The sequence below is a fragment of the Xenopus laevis genome, chromosome 6L, assembly GCF_017654675.1.
Source record: "Xenopus laevis strain J_2021 chromosome 6L, Xenopus_laevis_v10.1, whole genome shotgun sequence".
Lineage (NCBI taxonomy): Eukaryota > Metazoa > Chordata > Amphibia > Anura > Pipidae > Xenopus > Xenopus laevis.
The window spans coordinates 75950498-75969738 of NC_054381.1; the positions used below are offsets into that span (position 1 = coordinate 75950498).

The 19241-nt window shown below is 39.0% G+C and overlaps 1 protein-coding gene across 3 annotated transcripts in view; it reads right to left on the bottom strand.

Moving 5' to 3' along the window:
* dnah5.L (dynein axonemal heavy chain 5 L homeolog) overlaps positions 1-19241 on the bottom strand; it is a 236480-nt gene that overhangs the window by 83467 nt on the left and 133772 nt on the right. For all 3 annotated transcript variants that reach the window (XM_018267644.2, XM_018267645.2, XM_018267646.2), the window contains exons 43-48: positions 12928-13169; positions 9977-10153; positions 9695-9899; positions 4649-4791; positions 3597-3731; positions 2072-2194 (exon numbers count right to left, since the gene is read on the bottom strand). In XM_018267644.2, the coding sequence (XP_018123133.1) occupies positions 2072-2194; positions 3597-3731; positions 4649-4791; positions 9695-9899; positions 9977-10153; positions 12928-13169 (1025 nt within the window). The remainder of the gene's footprint in view (positions 1-2071; positions 2195-3596; positions 3732-4648; positions 4792-9694; positions 9900-9976; positions 10154-12927; positions 13170-19241) is intronic.

The window sequence follows — 19241 nt, forward strand, 5'->3', positions numbered from 1 at the left end:
TGTGAGAAAAGTAGTTATTTGTGGTTTCAAAAACCACTAAAATGAGAATGTTGTTAAATGGGCATCCAAGTTACTATTTCATGTTGAGCCCAATGCTTTATTTTTGGCCGAAGCACCTGTTAGAAGATTTCATGATCGGCTGAGAGAGCAGTATGACGACCTCCTTTCTCTACCTGACGCAATACCCTCACATTACTTTCCAGTGGGTGATGTTACTCATCAAATATATATTTTTCCCTTGATTCACCACAATTGTTATCTAATTAGATCAACGTTTGGGTCTTCAGAGAAGCCTTTAACAAGGTAATAAACTGTGAATAATTGTATTTGACAAAATATGTCACTTTGACGTCATATACTTGATGTCAATGAGACTCTTCCATTAAAGGAACAGTAACATAAAATGTGTTTCAAAGTAATTTAAATATGATGTACTATTACCCTGCACTAGAAAAAGTTGTGTGGTTACCTCAGAAATACTACTATAGTTTTATACAGAACCTGCTGTGTAGCCATGGCATAGCTATTTATTGTGAAAAAAGAGAAAAGTATCAGGTAACATAGCAGATAAGCTCTGTAGAATATAATGGTGTTTGACAAAGCTTATCTGCTATTTAACCTGTGCCATTTAGCTCTGTCTCAATAGCCACCTATGGCTACACAGTAGCTTGTTTATATACACTATTTTAATTTTTCTGAAGCAAACATACCAGTTTTACCAGCAAAATACAGCAATACATAATATTTTAATTACTTAACACTTAATTTTTTGGTGTTACTGTTCATTTCAATTGTTTCCTTTAATCGCCATCATTCAGTACTACTATGGTGCATGCTGCGTATTGGAGAGTAGTGTTTAATAGCTGGGGGTAAGATGTGAAATATTAAGGGTCTTGTATGGCTTTGCTCCTATGGATATAAACATTGTATGGCTTTGAGCTTTTTAATTTCTATACTCATACCAATACATGTGACTGTTTCTAAGCCACTTAGATACTGTATAGCCCTATTATATTCCTCTAAAGAGTCAGCACATGGTTTTGGTGGGGACACAGTTCTCCTCAATAGATATTAGTCCCTTGTATGATGCATCCTGCTTTTACTTGATGCACTAGTATACATGTGGTGCCTTGGTTACCCATTCACTACTATTGCAGGTCTTGGACAGATCTGATCCCTGGCCGTCATCATGGGCTACTTAGGTAAGGCACACGTCTGCCTGGACTGGATCTCTAGTTTGCTTAATTTGCAAACTATCTTACCTTGCCTGTCAGGAATACTCCTGAAGTGAATATGATACTTACTCTGGCTGTGGTGGTCACAACACAGTTCACTTTCATGACACTTGTTATGAATGCTCTTTTAAAAAATTTTGCTTTGTATATGTATATGTAAATGATGACATCTCAGTGACATATTTTGGCACCAAATACACATTATATTCACTGGGGTATTTAGTTTGGGGTCTGGTTGTTTTCTTGATAAAGGTCTCTGTGGAGACTGAAAAAAAAAATATATATATATATATGTGTGTGTGTGCGTTTTTAACATAGGGTCTAGCTACTTCCTTTCAGTCTCTCATCTGAATTATTGACTTTTGCTGAACAGTTGTGGAACCCTGGGAGATAAGAGACAATAGTTGGATAATAATAATGCAACTATTGTGTACAACATCAAACAGTTTTCTCTTGGTCAAAATAAAAAGTCCTTAAAAAACTCTAAATCAGAAATAGTAAAACTCTACACTAAATCTGAAATAGTACTTTTTTATATTATAATAGTAAAAACTGTAACAAGTTTTGCTAGTGGTGGCTGGTTTTGCTAGTGCTGGCTGGTCTAAAAAATTTTTTGACTCTGAAGAGTGATATACTATGGTTTGGGTTACCTTGTAAGCATTATTGACAAAATCCCCACCCTTATCTAACTAGTAACTATTTATGTTGTTATTTTTTTATACGCTGAGGGTTGTTGTGTTACAGGAGTCCAGGAGTCCCCATAATTTTTGCATTTTTATTTCTGTTCTCATTATTTCCAAAAAAGGGATAAAATACCAATATTACCACTAACTTACCTGATCTCCCCATTCATTAATAACTGGCATATTGATATCATCAATAAAGACACACATTTTTTTTCCTGCTGGAGGTCCATAAGTTGTTCCCATGCGTTTATCCACATAGCTCTCAATTGTTCTCTAAAACATAAGTGGGTTTATGTACAAAACAAAGATTGCATATTTTTAAAAAAAAAAAATATGTACACAGATTATACATCACATGATATTGATGCATTTCAGTAAAGGTAGGCATACATTATTTAAAAGGAAGAAATGTACTATAAACATACGTATAAAACCTTTGAACATGCCTATGTATTATTATTGTATTTAATTATTTTATTAAAATATTATAAACATGTTTACATTTTAATAACATTATCTTGTGTAAATTTTAAAAGTTATCAGTACTGAGATTAACTGGCCCCTGAACTGTTGACACCTCAGATTCAGACTGTAAACCCCTGAATTGTCCTAACCTTAGATTCACACTGTACAACCCTTAATTGTTCACACTTTAGATTCAGACTGTAAACCCTTACACTGTTCACACTCCAGTTTCACATTGCATTGTTTACCTGTTTAAACCTCAGACAAACTGTAGGAGTGGTCATGGTCAGTTACTTGTGTGATTACTTGCATGGTCCTGATCAGTTTGTCTTTACCTGCCTTAATCTGCTTGCCCTGCTCTTCTCTGCCTCTGTGTGCCATACTCTGCCTGCCTTATGATGTCTGTGGGAAGTTTGTTCTGAAGGTTTGTAAGCATTTGTAAATGTAAGGTGGTCCCAAACAGAGCCGGACTGGGAGAAAAAAGCAGCCTGGGCAAAAAAACAAACAAAGCAGCCCACATGTAAACACACACACACACAGACACACAGACACAAACACACACAAAGAGACACACAAACACAGACAAACACACAGAGACACACACAGACACCCCTACCTCCCCCCTACCTCTCCTAGGAGCTTCGTGAAACAGCACGGGAACTCTCTGACACCTCCTAACCCGTCTGCTGGCCAATCAGAAGGACTTCGCCTTTCCCTAACTGATCTTAGGAGGAGGGAGGAACACGTGCTGCTTGGTGTGTGTGAAGGAGAATCACAGCGTGCATGCTGTAAGTCTCTCTACCCCTGCCCAGACCCCGCAAATCAGAAGCGGCGCATTTCACTGGTAGATGGAGAGGCCCTTTGGGAAATTGCCTGAACTGACAGATTGTCAGCCCAGGCCTGGTCCCAAATGTGTTTCATTACTTGCTGGGGCTTGCTGTGCTGTGAGGAGAAGGCATATGGATTTAAGGATATGTCTTAATCTGACTTTTTGATGTGATACCATCATTAATGTCCGTATGGTCTTAAAAGTTCTTGTGATAATATGGGTGTGGTTTAAAGTAGGTGTGGTTTAAAAACTGGGACTGGTTAACACTGGCTTCCATTCTGACCCACAGTACTACAGAAGATGGACGGCACTGATTTTTTTTTTACTGCTTGGCTTCCTTGTAAGATATATAGTTGATAACTTATATTGTAAATATAATACCTGAAACATCAAAGGGGTAGTTGCAGAAGAAAAGTTCAAACTTTTTGCCATATAGCTCTCAGGATTATATTTTGACATGAATCCCTTAATAATGACTGTCTTTGCTGTGCCTTGCTCTCCAGTTAATAGAACTGCCTGAAAGAAATTATTAATATGTGGATGAAATGTGTATAAATAAATATTATAATTTAATATAATTGTAACAGTGCTCATAAGAACAAACAAAATAAAATGTAAAGCTCTACTTTGTTTGTGCCAGGTAAAAGGAATCTAGGGCTGGATTACACGCACAATTGCAGTTGACAGCAACCAACCTGGTTCATTTTCCAGAATATATATATACCCTGCACTCGCATTAGCAAAAGACTGGCTCAGAGTGCATACGTTTGAAATATATATATATATATATATATATATATATATATATATATATATATATATATATAAACACAATACTATATGGCCAAAAGTATTCCAACATCTGCTTGTCCAACATCTCATTACTTAACTAAGGTAATTAATATAACGTAATATGAGGTTGGTCCTCCTTGTCACATTTGTTTGCCTCCGATTACCCATGCTCAAAGTAGATTTCTTCACAAAGTGTTCTTTAATATACTGATTTGGGTGAGTACAGAGGCTCTAATGTTTTGTCTGTAAGAATAATGTGATCACACCCTTATGCACCACATTTTATAACTAAAATATTTAAGGAATAAAAACTTTTTTTGTGATTAATTTATACAGAAGCATTAGCCAAGTCCTTGTTTTAGCCCCATCATTTCTAATGCCTGTCAACTTGGTGTCCAATCAATGGAAAGTTAGAACATAGTCCCTATAAAATGCATTTTGAAATACTGGAGTTAAATGAATCCAATGAAAGTGACTGTAGGACTAGTAAAATTAACTGGATATAGCTAGACAGTCAACAAAATCTGTGTTTGGTTTAAAAGAGAAGAAGCCTATAGCCTATAGCCTTATAGCCAACAAAATCTATTTATCTAAACACTATCCCATATACTTAGAAATGTGGAGTACTTGCCATCATTTACCTTTCCTTGTTTAGCTATTGTCTGGATTAAGAAGTCTGTTCTGACATTGTCAACATTGGGGACTAAGATGGATCCATATTCTGGAGTGCTGTCAGAAGGATAAACATACTCTTCTACAGAAGTGTTCCAGTGCATCCATTTTCCTTAAAGATAGTTAAAGAAATGCATTACTTTTTGCAAAACAAAAGGCAATTGATCAAAAAGCACCACACATTAATCTGTTTGTTCTAGAATTCAAAGCAGGTACTTATTTCATTCAGTAAACTGCAAACCAGTTTAGCACATGGATTTAAAGTTATGAAAAATGAACTATATACAGGCATGGAACCTGTTATCCAGAATGCTCGGGACCTGGGGTTTTCCAGATAACGGTTTATGTAATTTGGATCTGTGTACCTTAAGTCTACTAGAAAAGCATGTAAACATTAAATAAACCCAATAGGCTTTTTGCTTCCAATAAGGATTCATTATATCTTAGTTTGGATCAAGGAAAGGTACTGTTTTATTATTACAGAAAAAATCTTTAAAAATGTGTATTATTTGGATAAAATGAAGGCAGGCAGGCATTCCATAATTCAGCTTTCTGGATAACGGGTTTCAGGATAAGGGATCCAATATCCGATTTTATTGTTTCTAGTAAAATATGGTATAGTTCTTCCATACTACTGCAGGGAAATATCAGCACAAAAGCAAATCAACAGATCTAATGAAATTTAATCTCCAGTTTGGGCTTTTATATTTTAATATAAAACATCTGGGAACAAATGGGAATTTCAACCATAGTTTTGTCATTTAGATAACATCATGAAAGCTGCTGCAGTACAGAGAGAATTAATAAAACAATGTTATCTATTTATCATTAAACCTCTGTAGGAGATCAGATAAATCCTTCTCCTGTTTTTCTGTCTGTGACATCATCCAGCCCAGTTACAGGCTGGAGAGCCATCTAATTGGCTGGGCGCCCCAGTGCATCCTTGGGAGAGAGGGAGTGCCTGACTTTGGAGCCTTTTGTACAGGGTCTCTGTGTGGTGAAAGATCTAGCCAGAACCAAGTCTTGTGAAACTGTCCAAGCTGTTGAATCTGTGGAAGCACAGAGAGAGCCCGTCCTGTTCCTTGCCAAGCTGCTAGAGACTCAGAAGAAGAAAGGTGCCACTGGTGAGATTTATCCTGCTGCCTGTGATCTCCAGTGTGATTGCCTCTGAGAGCACCCCGGTGACTAAGCCATCCAAGGGAGGATACTGGCAAAGATACAAGTGTGGGGCCCCGATTTGAAGATAGGTCTTGTGCATTTACCTGCTACTTGGGAGCGGCTGCTAAATTCCAACGGGAGAGGTACTTTTGGGAAAGGTAGCGCTACCTGGGGTATAAGAGCTCTGGGGAAGGGACATTCTACTTGAACTGAACTGTGTGGTTATTAACCCCTTCTAGAGGATTGGGACTTTGATAATAAAAAGGACTGTGCTGGAGAAACAGTCAGGTACCTTATAGTGAGTTAGGTAGGTCCCATGTGTCCCCAGTGCAGGAGTATATTGTGTATTAGATTGCCCAAGTTCTTTCACTACTATTTATATAAAGTTTAGATCTGTTTCATTTGCAAAATGTATGGTTTATTTGTCCTAGTGGAAATTCCCTGAGATGACCTCCTCATTGTTCCCTAGGTGGAGGCACTGCACTGTAAATCCCAACATGACCTATAGGTAACTTTTTGGGGCAGATTTATCAAAGGTCGAAGTGAAGGTTCGAACTGAAGTTTAGAAGTCAAAAACTTCGAATTTCAAATAAATTTTTGGGTACTTCAACCATCGAATAGTCAAACTTCGATTCGAAGTTGAAAAAAACGCTGAAATTCGAAGGTCGAATTTTTTTGAAGTTCTGTCTCTTTAAAACTTCAACTTCGACCATTTGCCACCTAAAAGCTGCCAAAGTGCTGTTTTAGCCTATGGGGGACCTCCTAGAACCTGTATGGAGGCAATTTGGAGAGTTTGGGAGATCGAAGGTCAAACTTAAAAAAACTTAGATCGAAGTACGATCGCACGATTCGAAGTAGGCCGAATTCGGCCCACTTACACCCCAAAAAACATTGACCTCCATTTGCTTGGTCTTTTTGAATTCAAAGTTTTTTTTAACTTCGAACTTTGACCTGTGATAAATCTGCCCCTTAATGTAGATTAATATTTTGAAAAGAAAATTTTTAGTATCAGCATCACGTTAGAATTTAAAATGAAGCAGATGCTGATTGCTGTAACCATGTTAAAAACCAGACAATAAAACATATGCTAAAATAAATTATTCATGAAGAACACCCTTGGGTAAAGCCAATATTTATGAATAGGAAACTCCAGCACACTCAGTAACACCCAGTATCTTTCCCAGATTAACCATAGCAAGGTGAATGGTGTTTAATCAAGAAGATCCCTTTTTATTATTTGAAAGAAGCAAATGGAAGGGATCTGAATGTAACCAACAATATTAAACAAACAGCGTATTATAAAAACAATAGCAGTTTAACACTATCATGTAATGTATAAAGCAACTGTAATGCTTTATGAATTCCCCTGTCACAGTCCCAAATGATTTGTGCACGTTGGGGCCCTTGTGAATTAATCCTCTCCAAATCAGTGGCTGATAGTGTTGTTACTTTAGTTTGCTGGTCCACTGTATAACTATTGCCACTTAGTGATAATCACAATCCTTCCTGGCGAAGAATCACTTGGCAGAGGGTATAGTTCAGCAACAGCTAGGTTAACTCCTATGGGTTAACAATTACACAGTTCCCCCATAGGATATGGTGTTGGTAGTTTACTCAGTAGTTTTCTGTTTTATATTGCTATATGGTTTATTTCTACAAACAAAACCATACAGTAGTTTAATAATTCAATAGTAAAAACATGTATTAAATATTATTATATTACAAAAGTTGGAGTTAAGGTATACATTTCTCTTTATAGTAAAAACTACAGTAGATCATTAAAAGATGACTAATTGGTTAATAAACTTTAACTATACTATAAAGTCAACAAATATTCCACAGAAACTATAACATTTAAAAAAATAAAGTGTTGCAAAGACTAATGGGGGGCTGCGAACCCTCATGGGCTATCAAAGTTATAAATGTGGCAGGTGTTTATCCAGCTCAACAACTTAAAAGCAAACTGCATCAAGTTTTAAAAAAAAACTGTAACATCTCAACTTTGGAAAGCTATATAGAAAGAGAAATGGTCCCACGTGGACTGAGGGTACACAAATATCCATCAAGTATCTTAATCACTGAAGCAAAAGATAAGCGGGAAAGGGTTCTTCATAAATTTTCTAATGAATTAATGCAAATTCTTATCAGCAAGTTACAAATTAATTGATGAATGTGCAGCAGATGGTCGCCCAGTTCAAACAAGAATTCACAGCCACAATAGGTGATATTTGCATGTAAACTCCAGACTGATCTGGACAAATATGAAAAATACTATGGAACTGAAGAAATCTAAATTTGGCGGAGATAACTATGATTACCTAAGGAAGCAAGTATACAAGTGGCATAATATAACTAAATATTCCAAAAGACCTAGAATCCCATCTAAAAATACTGTAAGGCAAATACCGACTATGATATCGATTTAGACAATATCGCTTGGTCATCTGCAAGTTCTTTAGGGAAACCCACTACAAAAGAAGACACAGATGTAGAATATGGCACAAAATAATACAGATCAAAGAACCAAGAGTGCTGAGAGATCATGGGAAATGGGCATATCGTTTCCAGAGAAAACTATCAAGTGAAACCATGACACAAAAGCCAGAATAGATCGATGGCCTGCATATAATTAATCTATCTACTCATCTACTGACTGACCTGGAAAGTTTGTTAGGTGAAAATGAGGTATTATCAGAAAATTAATATTATTTAAAATCATCTGATTTTAAACCACCCTCTACATTTACACCTCCTTTCCAGATCAGTCCAGCAATACAAATAAGAAGAACTGCACCTAAAGTCCCCAAATTTTAATCTGACAAGGGAAGAGCACTGGGTAATGGAGGAGATGAGAAAGGAGGTAAAATCGTCAAAAGCTATAGTATCATAGATTACACTGTCAGCAGTGTGCCACAATGCTCTAGCCATGAGAACTAAAGTATTTCCCATCCCATCCAAAATGTAAATCTAACCACAGTTACTCACACAGAGATTACAGAATCTTGGTTTTTGTAGTTTCAGAACAAACTATGACTAAATGTAACATTAAAAAAATGTTGTGTTTCAGCTGCTGTGATGTCAAGGGAGGGCAGAGGAGACCTATGCAGGATCTTTGTTGCAATGAGACACACAACACGTACTGAGGAGATGAAGCAAACAAAATCAAAAGTAGGAAAAGTAGTAACATGAGCAAGAAACAAAAGCAAAACTAATATGAAATAACAAGCAGAATAATGAGCAGAGAAGCACAAAGCAGTAAGGTGTGTCTAGGAGACAGCTTTGGAATAAATAGGGGGTATAAAAGGCGACAGAGAAACAGTGCAAGCAAGCAATTCTGCTGAGAGAGGGAGGCAGATAAAAGTTACTGAAAAAATTGTGGATTCTCAGATTAAAGTTTATATTTTTAATTATTGTTGAACATTTGTTGTGTTAGATAAAACTAAAATACATCAAACTACTAACGTTGAACTATTATGTCCTAGGAAATACTTCAAGGATGCACTCATAACATAGACATGTATATCAGAGGTTAACTGGGTTAATGGAAGATCATTTTGGCTAATTAACACTGATTTCTTTGAACAAATCACTCATTAGCCATACATACATACCAATGATCATACAGTTCACCTAGAATTGTATGAAAGACAGGAACATTTATAACAAGTTTAACTTTGGTAGTTCATTCTACATCATTTTGCATCTTATGGGTGGAATATAAATACAAAATTATAATTCAATGCTCTTACATTTAGATTAGACAATGATTTGTTAATTTGCATCATACTACATACTTGAGAATCATGAAAAATAATAAAGAGAAACCAAACTTACTATGTATTCCTTGTTTTACTTACCTTCTGTGGTTACATAATAGTCAAACATTGTGTCATCACTTCCTGGTGAGATTTTTGGAAGATCCAGAAGCACACTATCATGAGAGCGAAGCCACTGTTCCATCTTCAATCTGTCATCAAGCTCCAGTAGAGCACCAATACTCCACATTAAAGAAAATACATAGAGCCTCTCTAAGTGTTCTGCAGTTATGTCGCCTCCTTGATCCTAAAAATAGACAAAATTCTAGTGTCAAAACAGTTAAGAAGAGCAATGTACGGAAGTTTATTGAACTGAAAGTTTACCTTAGGTGGAATAAGCCCTTGCAACATGTTGATGCTTTGCATGATGATAAATGCCTCCACCATCTCCATCTTGTTTTCTAATGACTGTACACTAAACCGGTATAATTCAGAGAATGAGGCACTGTACAGTTTTCTGAGAATGTCTGCGTCTTGTTTGGACCGTTTTTTCAACCATCCCTATAACAAAATGCAAATATTCAGTTAAAAAAAATAAACATGGCAAAAAGGGAGGGCCTGTTTAAATTATTGTTATGTAAGTTATTCTCCACACAGGGGGGTGTCTACCAACTACCTAGCTAAGAGGAAGTAGTATGAGCTTTAGGATAATGTAGGGCTATAAATTATCCAACCAGGTTGCACTGGCATCACCCTGCTGAACAGCATAAATTCGGGCTGTAAGTAAAAAATCAAAGACCCCCTGGGTAGGAAAACAATATAAGATAAAGTGAAAGAGTGAAGAGTGAAATACGACCCTCAGAAATATAGTAATATTTTAGATAAAGTAGAAAAAGTATCCATCAAGTTTTTTAAACCTGCCCAACTGCTGATCCAGAGCAAAGAGGAAAAAACATCTGAAACCCATTGTGTGTTTTGGTTTTTAACCACTAGGCTCCCAGTGTTTAACCTTTTTTGAAAGCAGCCTAACTACAAGTTGATCCAGAACAAATAGAAAAAAACATCTGAAACCCAATGTGTGTTTTTGTTTTTAATCACTAGGCTCCCAGTGTGTGTGTGTGTGTGTGGGGGGGGGGGGGCTGATAACTGGGTTTCTGGATAAGGGGTCTTTGGAACTCCATATTTAAAATCTGCTAAACATTATTTAAACCCAATAGGATTGTTTTGCCTCCAAAATAAATAAATCTTAGTTGTGGTCAAGTACAAGGTACTGTGTTACTATTACAGAAAATAAGTTAAAAAAATTTGAATTGTTTGATTAAATTTCAGTCTATGAGAGATAACCTTCCAATAATTCAAAACTTTCTGGATAATGGGTTTATGGATAACAGATGCCATACCTGTATTATTATAGCCTGTAATTCCTAACACTCCCTCCCTATCCCATATTAGAGTGACTGCCCCGCAAGCAGGGTGCTCTGGGACTTGGCTTTCTCCATACATGCCAGTTCAGAGTTGTCCTTAAAGGAACAGTTCAGTGTAAAAATAAAAACTGGATAAATAGAAAGGCTGTGCAAAATAAAAATGTTTCTAATATAGTTAGTTAGGCAAAAATGTAATGTATAAAGAACATAATAGCCAGAACACTACTTCTTGCTTTTCAGCTTTCTAACTCTCAGGGGCGCTTCGCCAATGAAGCGAGTTGAGGCTGTTGCCTCAGGCGGCAGCGACCAACTATGTACCAGGGGTGGCAAAAATGCCGCTCCTGGTACTTTAAGAGCCGAATTTCCGGGTTTTCAAACCGGAAATTCAGCTCTTCTAGCGCAGTTAGGCTCTCTGCGCTAGCGTCCTGGCCTTCTCTGCCGCCCTCGTGGACCCCCCTGGACCCCCTCAGGCGCAAAAAGGTTAGTGCACGGGGGAGGGGAGGGCGGCAGCAACTGCTGCTGCCTCAGGCGGGGGAGCGGCCAGGATTGCCCCTGCTAACTCTGAGTTAGTCAGTGACTTGAAGGGGGATCACATGGGACACAACTGTTCAGTGAGTTTGCAATTGATCCTCAGCATTCAGCTCAGATTCAAAAGCAACAGTTATGGCCCAGGTGGCCCCCCTCAAGTTACTGATAGGTCCCTGATTGGTCACCAGGGTAACCAGTCAGTGGAAAACAAGAGAGCTGAAAAGCAGGAACTAGCGTTCTGTTCTGTTATGTTAGACATCCAGTCACTCCAGCCTTTATACATTACATATTTGGCTAACTAACTATATTAAAAATATTTTTTATTTTGCACAGCCTCTCCATTTACCCAGTTTTTATTTTTATACTGAAAAATTAATTTAACAAAGCTAAGCAGGGTTACATCCATATCTAGCAGGGTTATGTTATTGCTTCCTTGCATAGATTATGCAGCTGGTCTTGGGAATACAGTACTAGTTTCAAGTTGCCAGGAATTATGCCCTGTCAAGTAATGACTTCTTAAACTTTGAAGTGATGGTTTGAGTGGTAGGGACTACAGGAAGGCTAGTGTTGCAATTACAAAAGCAGGAATAAATGAAGACATTAGGGGCAAATGTTAAATCCCCAGGACAAAAAAGCCCCTTAGTGCTAGTATACCTAGCACTTGCACCTTGGGGACTGCTGGTCTCTACACTGAGCACCAGATAAAAAATCCTGATGCTTCCTAACTTGCACATCTGAATGACCCATAAGTTGGGGGGGGGGGGGTAGGCAGGGTGACACTTATGTGCCTTGCCATCCCCCCGCTCATCTTGGACCAAGCAACTGCAGTCAGCACTCAATTCTAGGGGCATGCCACTGGTTACACAATGCAGGACACAGTGTGCAAGGTGCAAAAAAAAGTAAAGTACAGCCTTTTTCTGCATTTTGCACATTGCATCCTACATTGTTAATGGTCCGTATTTTGTTAGAGCAAAGACTGTGCTGTCCTACTGCACTGGTTTCAGTGAGAGCGTGACAGTCTTGCATGAGCAGCTCATTTTACTGGAAGTCAGGGATCATTCTCAGCAGGGCCAAAGATAAGAAATGTATAAACTAAATATGGAATTATAACAGTTAACAGTATCAATGACCCCACTCTCTCCCCCAGGTCTGCACTAGGGAGGAATTAGAAGATGAAAAATAAAACTTTAAACGTCAATATTCAAAAATAAAAAGCAACTGAAAAAAAGTCTTCAGTTGTATTCAGCTGTTTATACCAGAAATTAAATAATGTAAGAGGAACTTACCCTCCCTTTAAAGAGACAGATAATTTGAGTTAAAACATTAAAGAACTATTAGCCACATAACACGAGGATATTTTAACTTTATATATGGACATTTTACCTCAAGGATGGGACTCCAGGTTAAAACTGAAGAACTCATGAACACCATACCATTTCTTGAAACTGTTGCTGGAGAAGCATTATCAATGTTGTGAGGTTCAAAGATTATTTTACAGTTTGGAGCCATTGGAATGCGATCTCCATTTGCAAGAGTAAGAGTCTTGTTGTCATCTAAAACAGAGTTTAAGTTTTCGATCCATATAGCATCCACAGGTCCATCAAGCACAATCCATATATGTTCCCCTAAATTATATTGCAAATACAAAGGTAGATAACATGTAAGTATCCCTTGGGTAAATTCAAATCCATATTTTAAAAAAAATAGATTCAAAACTAATAGTTATTGGCTATTTTAAACTTCATAGTAACATACTTTGATAGGATTCTTTGTTTTGCTATGTAAGCAACATTTGTTGTAACTTTACATATAAATAACATTTATATCATCATTACTTTTTAAAATTTGTACAGAATGTTTACACTCTATAATAATTTCTTCACCTCTAGGAGATGTTTTATTAGTTGTATACACCATCCTCTCAAAATCAGAACAGCTCTCTTGCATAGGAGTAAAATGAAAGGCAGCTTAGCTGTTCCAGACTGCCTTTGCTACCATAAAGCTGCAGTATTCAACAGAATTATAGAATTATCTAGAAAAATAAAGTTGTATTGAGACAAAGCAACGACTTAAACCTGTCACGTTCGGCACCCTATATCCCGAACCCAAGCTAAGCTCCCTGGTCTCGGCTCTCACTTCTGCCTTTAACCGCCGCTTTTCACCTCAGGAGGAGCCCTCGGCTAAATGGATGCCGCCAGGTCTTAATTGAGAGAGGAGCTAAGCTAATGGTTCTGGATGAGCAAAGGGGCACGATCGTCTCACCAGGATACTTGAAGGAAGAACACCACCAGGAACAGGCAGGCCAGGCCAGCACAAGCACAGAATCATCAGACAGGCCGGAATCAGGATTGGAGAATGTAGAATAGTCAGTGGACAGGCAAAGGATCAGGATTGGAGAGGTCAGAATAGTCACAGACAGGTAGGATCAGGATTGGAGAGGTCAAACAGGCAGGCAAGGGTCAAAACACAGTAGATAAATCAGGATTCAAGTTATAAAGCACCCAGGAACAAGGTAAATTGAACCTAACAACAGGCAGTTTGCAGAACACTGAATTCCCCTTTTATACTATTTGAACTTCGTGACTTCATCAAACCAGGAAGAGCGCCGGTGCGCGCGCCATAGAGCGACTAGACACTGGGACGAAAGGACGCATGCGGCGGGCGTCCCCGCCGGAGACATGGCGGGGGACCCAGCCGCCCACTAGACCATCACTGTGAGTCCTTACAAAACCTTAAATAATTGGTATAGTTATTATTTTATGAAATGTCTGTTTAAATATACTTTTATAAGTTTGTTTTTCCATATTTAAGTCCAGTTTTGTAAGACATTATTCTAAAGAGAATTAAATGATTTATGTTGAAAGTGCTACATAAAATGTAGGACTAGGACAGTTTTTTGAAGGGGTAAAAAGTACAGTACCACAGTAATATATTAGACACATGTCCATCAACTTTGTCTTAAGGTGGCCATACATTGAAACATCTGGTTGTTTGGTAAGGTTGGCTGATTAAATACCTATTTAACCCCAGCAAGGAGCATGCAATTAATAATGGCTAATTTATAGCCCGCATTAATGGAGGTGTCCACATTTATTTTAAATTACCATATTTACCCACACCGATATGGGAATTAGCCTCCAAATGCAAATGAACAATGCTAGATAACCAAGGCCATACGAAAGTAGTTGTATTAAAAAGCAATATTTATTATCACCATGCCAAAATTACTAAAACCATTTAAAATAAGCAGCTCTGCTTGGGGGGTGGGGATCCCAATATCCCTATAATCCCGTAAGGTTAGTGAGTAGTATGATATATAGCGGTATGTGGGGGCGGAGCCGGTGTGGGGTTAAATATTTGGTGCCCAGAATATTTCACACTGTGTCATATGAACATTAGGCGCTAAAAAGATTGTCACTTATGTATATCCAATGGACATCAGAGTCACAGTGCCTTGGTGGTGTAGCAATCGCTATGCAATCATGTTCATCCAACGCTGTAGCAGGCCGCTGTTCAAGAGAGAAAATGTACTGACCGTAATGGATCACCTCCCACACCGAATACTCAACGCTCCGTGCTCACATCCAAATGTCACAACCGCTTATTCCACTGTTGAGCATCATCCTCAAGAGAAAGGGGGAAGCTACCTGCGGCTTTGTCAAGAGACCGGCAGACCGGAAATTACGTCCTTTTAAGGGTAAAGTCACGTGACTCCAGTAGTCGTATTTGCTACAACATTGTGGTGTTACAACCTTTGGTGTCACAATTAGATTTGTTTATATTAGACACCTCTCATTTATTGAGGGAAATCAATGGTTTAATTTTGGATTCGGACTGTATCCTGGTGGGGCTAGATGTAGAGGCATTGTACATGAGTATAACGCACTCCCTGGGCCTTGATGCCATACAATCTTACACTTGTGAAGGCAAGCGAGTGTGGGAGCTGCTTAGCGAGTGTTGCATGTGATCGAAGTGTTGCATGTGAATTAAGTGTTAAGCAGCGTTAAAAACCTTAAGGCGTTTAAAACTGAAAAGGTGTTGGTGAGGAATTACATTTGGGAGACTGTAAGTACCCAGTGTAAATATGAGTGGGTTTGCTGGTATTACTCAGTGTGTGTCTTGTCACATGTATGTGGTGTTGGAGCAGCAGTTCCATGCAGTATTTACATGTGAGAGATGTCGGTGGGTTTTCATCTTGGAATCTGAGCTGCAGACTCTAAGGGGTGAACTTGCAGCACTGAGAGCATCGGCAAACGAGGGGCAGGAAAGGAGGCTCGCAGAGCAACCACTGGCAGGGGCTAGTGGAGTGGGGGGAGGAGAAGGGGCAGTGGAGGCTAATGAGGGAGGAAGGTTTGTGACAGTCAAGAGGGGGAGTAGGGGACAGAAGAGTAGGGGGGCTGGTCCACAGTTTGTCCAAAACAGCAAATTCGCCGTTTTGGCTGAAGATGCTGGGGAGGAAAACTCCGAACTGGCATGTATGGAGCAGTCTGACTCTCGGAGCACCCCGGGAGGCAGTGGCTCTAATACGGGTGGTGGGGGGAGTGCAAGGAAGGAAAGGCAGGTTCTAGTTATAGGGGATTCAATTATTAGAAAGGTGGATAGGGTAATCTGTCGCAAGGCCCCTACATGCCGAACAGTCTGCTGCTTGCCTGGTGCTAGGGTTCGGCATGTGGTGGAACGAGTTGACAGATTATTGGGAGGGGCTGGGGAAGACCCAGCGGTCTTGGTACACATAGGTACCAATGACAAAGTTAGAGGAGGTGGTGAAGTCCTCAAAAATGATTTTAAAAAACTAGGTTCAAAGCTGAGGGCGAGGACTTCCAAGGTAATTTTCTCAGAGATATTACCTGAGCCACGAGCAACGCTAAGGAGACAGCGGGAGCGTAGGGAGATTAATGCGTGGCTAAAAGATTGGTGTAGGGAGGAGGGTTTTGGGTTTTTGGAGAACTGGGCTGATTTTTCAGTCGGCTACAGGCTCTTTGCTAGGGATGGGCTGCACCTCAATGATGATGGGGCAGCTGTTTTGGGAGAGAAGATGGCTAGAGGGTTGGAGGAGATTTTAAACTAGGTGTGGGGGGGAGGGTTCAGTAAAAGATTCAGTGGTAGACAGGTTAGATGAGATAGTGGGCAAAGAAAGGGAAAATGGGGGAGGAGATTTGGCTAGGGATACTGTTAAGGATAGGGAGGACCACATGTCATATGTTCAATATGGTGCGAGTATTAAATGTATGTTTACAAATGCAAGAAGTCTGACTGGTAAAATGGGAGAGCTGGAGCTGCTGGTGATGGAAGGAAAATATGATGTGATTGGTGTGGCCGAAACATGGCTGAATGAGTCGCATGACTGGGCAGTAAATATCAGTGGCTATACTTTGTTTCGGAGGGACAGAGGCAATAGAAAAGGAGGAGGGGTATGTCTGTATGTTAGGCAGGATTTAAAAGCTCATATAAAGGAGGAGGTTATGTTAGAAAATGAGGGGCCAGAAGTCGTATGGGTGGAGTTCTTCACCAATTGTAAAGAATCCAGCAAATTAATTGTAGGAGTATGCTATAGACCCCCTAATGTAAGTGAGGAGGAAGAGACAAAGCTCCTAATGCAAATAGAAAAGGCTGCTAGTTTAGGTAAAGTAATGATAATGGGGGATTTTAATTACCCAGATATTGACTGGAGCAACGGTACTGCTAGATCAGTTAATGGGAGCAAGTTTATAAACTTATTGCACGACAATTTTTTAGCACAGGTTGTTGAGGAGCCTACCAGAAAAAATGCTATTCTTGATTTAGTGATCTCAAATGACCCAGAACTTATAGCAAATGTGCAAGTCATTGAACCCCTGGGTAATAGTGACCATAATGTTATATCTTTTAATGTCTGGTGCAAAAAACAAAAATATACTGGGGCAACAAAAACCATGAATTTTGCCAAAGCTAATTTTAGTGCCTTGAGGGCTGCCCTACAGAGCATTGATTGGGGCATTAGGTTTTCAGCTAAAAACACAGAACAGAAATGGTTGTCCTTTAAAATGATATTAAATCATTACTGTTCTCAATTTATTCCCTTAAGGACTAAACGTAGAAGCTCTAAGAATCATCCTGTGTGGCTTAATACAGAGGTAAAGATGTTAATGGGAAAGAAGAGAAAGGCATTTAAAAACTACAAATCTGTAGGGACAGAAGCTGCATTTAATGAATATAAACACTGTAATAAATGTTGTAAATCAGCAATCCGGAAGGCTAAGAAAAGAAATGAAGAGTTAATTGCGGTGGAGGTGAAAACTAACCCTAAAAAGTTTTTTAAATATATTAATAGTAAAAAGATGCAGGTTGAGAGTGTTGCTCCATTAAATAATGGTATCAGTATGGTTGTAACAGATACAGATAAGGCAAATGTGTTAAATCAGTTCTTTTCTTCAGTGTATACAATAGAGGAGTCTGGGTTCACAGGCTCACTTAATAACTGCACGAATGGTTCAGCTCAATCTAGTCAGTGGCTGACTCAGGATATGATTCAAAAAGCTTTAATACAAATTAATGTAAACAAGGCTCCAGGGCCTGATGGCATACACCCCCGGGTTCTAAGAGAGCTTAGTTCAGTTTTAGACCAGCCCTTATTTCTGATTTTCTCAGATTCACTGTCATCTGGTATGGTGCCTATGGATTGGAGAAAAGCTGATGTTATTCCAATATTTAAAAAGGGATTACGATCTCAGCCTGGCAATTATAGGCCAGTAAGCTTGACATCTGTGGTGGGCAAATTATTTGAAGGCTTGTTAAGGGATCACATACAAAATTTTGTCCTAATGAATGGCATTATGAGCAACAATCAGCATGGCTTTATGAAGGATAGGTCATGTCAGACGAATTTGATTGCATTTTATGATGTGGTAAGTAAGATTCTGGATAGTGGGGGGGCAGTAGATGTGATCTATTTGGATTTTGCCAAAGCGTTTGATACTGTGCCCCACAAACGACTGCTTTCTAAACTAAGGTCTGTTGGGCTTAATGAAGTCGTTTGCACATGGATAGGAAACTGGCTACAGGATCGGGTACAGAGGGTGGTTGTTAATGGGACATTCTCTACTTGGAGTAAGGTTCTTAGTGGGGTCCCCCAGGGCTCAGTATTGGGTCCACTTTTATTTAACTTGTTCATTAATGACTTAGGGGAGGGTGTTGTAAGTAATGTATCAGTGTTTGCAGATGACACAAAATTATCCAGCCCAATTAATTCCATCCAGGATGTGGCATCCTTGCAACAGGATCTTGACAAACTGGTAATCTGGGCAGCTAAGTGGCAAATGAGATTCAATGTTGATAAATGTAAAGTCATGCACCTGGGATGTAAAAATATCCAAGCCACTTATACCCTAAATGGGACTGCACTAGGCAAATCCATTATGGAAAAGGACCTTGGAGTCCTTGTAGATGATAAACTTGGCTGTAGCAAGCAATGCCAGTCAGCAGCATCAAGGGCAAATAAGGTCTTGAGCTGTATTAAAAGGGGCATAGAGTCACGGGAGGAGGGGGTCATTCTTCCACTGTATAGAGCACTTGTAAGGCCCCATCTAGAATATGCTGTACAGTTTTGGTCTCCATCACTCAAACAGGACATTATTGTATTAGAGAGGGTACAGAGAAGAGCAACTAAGCTGGTAAAAGGTAGTGAAAATCTTAGCTATGAGGAAAGACTGGCCAAATTG